The 3,134-nt window shown below is 59.5% G+C and overlaps 1 protein-coding gene across 1 annotated transcript in view; it reads right to left on the minus strand.

The window, feature by feature from the left end:
• Positions 1–3,134, minus strand: part of P4HB (prolyl 4-hydroxylase, beta polypeptide) — a gene marked incomplete at its 5' end in the record, with an annotated part of 7,965 nt that overhangs the window by 3,771 nt on the left and 1,060 nt on the right. Inside the window, 2 exons of the mRNA XM_010193621.1 lie at positions 274–378; positions 2,842–2,997. Coding sequence (XP_010191923.1) covers positions 274–378; positions 2,842–2,997 — 261 coding nt within the window. The remainder of the gene's footprint in view (positions 1–273; positions 379–2,841; positions 2,998–3,134) is intronic.

Genomic DNA, 3,134 nt, shown 5'->3' on the forward strand with positions numbered 1-3,134 from the left:
TGGTGCTGAGGTCTCCCCTCAGCCTTCTCTTCTCCAGGCTAAACAAGCCCAGTTCCCTCAGCCGCTCCTCATCAGGCTTGTTCTCCAGAGCCCTCCCCATCCTTGTGGCTCTTCTCTGAACACGCTCCTTTCCCTTGTGCTCCTCACACCTCTCCATAAACCCAAACAAGCACCAGCTCCAAGATAAAACCCCACCACGTAGCCTACGGTTTACCTGGTCACGTTCACACAGCAGCTACGGGATGCGGCCCGACCCCGTGTTCGAGGACCTACCTGCTCAGTGAACTCTATGACCAGGGGCAGCGCGTTGGACTTGATGAAGTTCAGTAAATTGTCCTTCGTCAGGTCCCCGTCAAAGTTGTTACGGCCTTCGTCAAACTGCAAAAGCAAACCCTTGCATCAGAGCACGGCCCCGTCCCGCTCGGCCTCTCTCAAGCACCACGACGCCTTCACAGCAGCCGCCTCCCCGGGATCTCAGCTGTGCCGGTGCAGAGCGGACCCCGCTCTCAACACCTCCACGTGCTCACATAAAACCTGGATTTACGTGGTGATTTATGAACCTGCGCTCACCTCCCCGGCAAGCAGAGCCTTAAACGCCCCCTCGCAGCAAAAGGTAAGCGGCGAGCAGAGCCCCGGCCGGGGTCTGGTGTCGCTCTGCGCGGTCACAAAATGCTTTGTGCAGGGGTCACCAAGGAGGTGGCACCAGGCAGAGCCGCCAGAAGCTGCCAGAGCTCAGGGGCGCTGGGCTCTGCAGGAGTCTGTGTTCAACCACAGGCTGAGAGCAAAGCCCGCGGCACAGCGCCCGTGAGCGGCGAATCACTGCTCTGCGGGGCCCTGTCAGACAGCAGCGCGTGTCCAGCACACACACCAGAGCTGTCAGAGCCGTTTCTGTACCAGGACATCACCTGTACCCCCAGTGGGGCTACCAGAGCCCCCCAGCAGCCTGGATCAGTGGCAGAGGAGCAGCAAGGTTAAGGAGAGGATGTGCAGTGCAGCAGTGCTCGAGCCAGCAGCAGAAACCTCTGATGGGGGAGCACATCAGTCCCAGCAAAACCTCACCTTGGAGTTCAACTCTAAAGGCTTGAGGGTGTTGAACATCGCCCCAGCGCCTCCGAGCAGCTGCTCAAGGGTCTTTGCAAGGCTGCACAGCTCACACAGGGATCAAGATGGGAACTCCCAGCCAACAAACCCTGCCCTGGTTCTCACGCCCTGGTGCTGGTTACCACTGGTGCTCATTCTCGCCCTGTTTTGGGGTGGATGTGTTTGAGAGCTGTCACGGCACAGCCATGACCCCAAAACAGGAACAAGGAGGCAGAGGAGGCTCCTCCAGCGCTGCCACAGCCCCACGAGCAGCTCCTCAGAGCCAGGTCCCCCTGCTCTAATGCACCCCAGCAGAAGGACTCCATTGCAGATGTACCCGAGCTGCTCACCCCTATGGAAAACAGCTCTGAAGATCGGTCCTGCCATGGCCCTGGTTCTTCGGGAGCAGAGGAAAGCGAAACAGAGCTCACAGGATGCAGGGGTTGGAGGGCAGCACATCAGATCAAGTCCATTTCACAGAGAAAGCGCTCAGGTAATGACCCAAAACAAAACCCCAGGCAACCTGGCAGTGCTGGACACCCCAGCTGTCACCATCTCCTGTGCTGCCCTGCTCTGAGCCCCATGCTGGAGCTCCCCGCAGCCCCAGGAGATGTCACAGCATGAGCAGCATCTGTGTTCGACTTCAGTGTTCACCAAAGGGCACGAACCACAGTTGAGAAAGCCCCTGCAAACCCCCCCATGTCAGCCCAGCACCAGCCACAGGCAGAGCACACGGGTGGCGCACAGAAAACACAACAGCCCAGAGCAAAACTCTGCTCCCACAGCCACCCCAGCTCCTCCACCCGCAAAACCTGAGCACTTCCATGTGCTATCCAGGTAATTTACTGCACCCTCGGCCTGAGGGGTCTGAGAAGGAGCCCCCAAGCTCCCAGCACCTCACAAATAACTGAGCTACAGCTGCAGAGGTAGGCGCAGCGCAATAAAACACGCTGTTTTAGCTGAACAAAGCAGGAGCAAAATACAAATCCACTCAGCTCTCCAGGTGGAACTAGTCAATGACTGCAGTTAGGCACAGGTTTAGTCAGTCTGAACCCCAAGCAGCTTTCTGTCCTGCCTCACTGCCCCATTTGTGCAGCACCGCCAGCCTCAGGAGCCTCTGCTTGCCTTAAACCTGGAGCTTCACCCCAGTGGCTTGGGTTTTAACAGTAAAAGGCATCAGTGAGTTTATGTCTGGTTCTGCAGATGGGCAGCATCCCCCTGCACCTAATCCAGCCTGGTCAGCTGGGGCTGCAAATCCTCTTAGGAACTTCGCTGGAAGGCGACGCCGCAGCGGGAGCCAGAGGAGGCCAGGGGCAGAGGTGAACCCCGAGCACGTTTAATGAACCGCGCTCAACCGCAGTCAAACACGGAGCCCCCTGGCAAACCACCAAGAGCTCGGCTGCTGCTGTTTGACAGCTCCGAGGTCCGGGGAGGGGCACGGGAGGCCCCACGAGTTACAGCCAGGAACACTTTCAAGATTGCGCTGCAGGCAGAGCTGGGGAGCGGGGAGGTGCAGCAGCTTTGGAGGCAGCGCCAGGCTGCACCTGTGGGCCCCTCCGCTGCCAGCCATGCCCGGCAAGGGCACCTGGGGCTCCGTCACCCCACGGAGGGGCTGTGAGCTCTGCGGGTCGGGAGCAGCCAGGCTGACAGCACAGGACCTGCTGTTTGGGGCCGCCCTCGTTTGAACCTGACTCGCTGGAGAAACGCTAAGGCCAGGCCCAAGGCTCAAGCGCGGTGCTCGCGCTTCGCACCAGCCGTTACCTTCTTGAAGAGGACCACGCCGTCCTTGCCGAGCTGGTACTTGGTGAACACGTCGGCACTGGAGGAAATCCCAAAGGGAATGTCGTCCACGGCTTCTGCCGCCGCCAGGAACTCCTTGGCAGCCTCCGACTCCAAATCCTGGAGAAAGAAAGGCGTCTCACATCGGACACCAAAGCTCAGACGTCCCCGGGCTCACCAGAGAACTGGAAGATCAAGTAGGGCAGGACAGCGAGCGTTTCACAACACGCAGGAGCCTTCCCAGCTGTCGGGGAAGGCCCCGAGCAAGCGAGCGC

Source organism: Mesitornis unicolor, unplaced genomic scaffold (genome assembly GCF_000695765.1).
Source record: "Mesitornis unicolor isolate BGI_N332 unplaced genomic scaffold, ASM69576v1 scaffold33881, whole genome shotgun sequence".
Lineage (NCBI taxonomy): Eukaryota > Metazoa > Chordata > Aves > Mesitornithiformes > Mesitornithidae > Mesitornis > Mesitornis unicolor.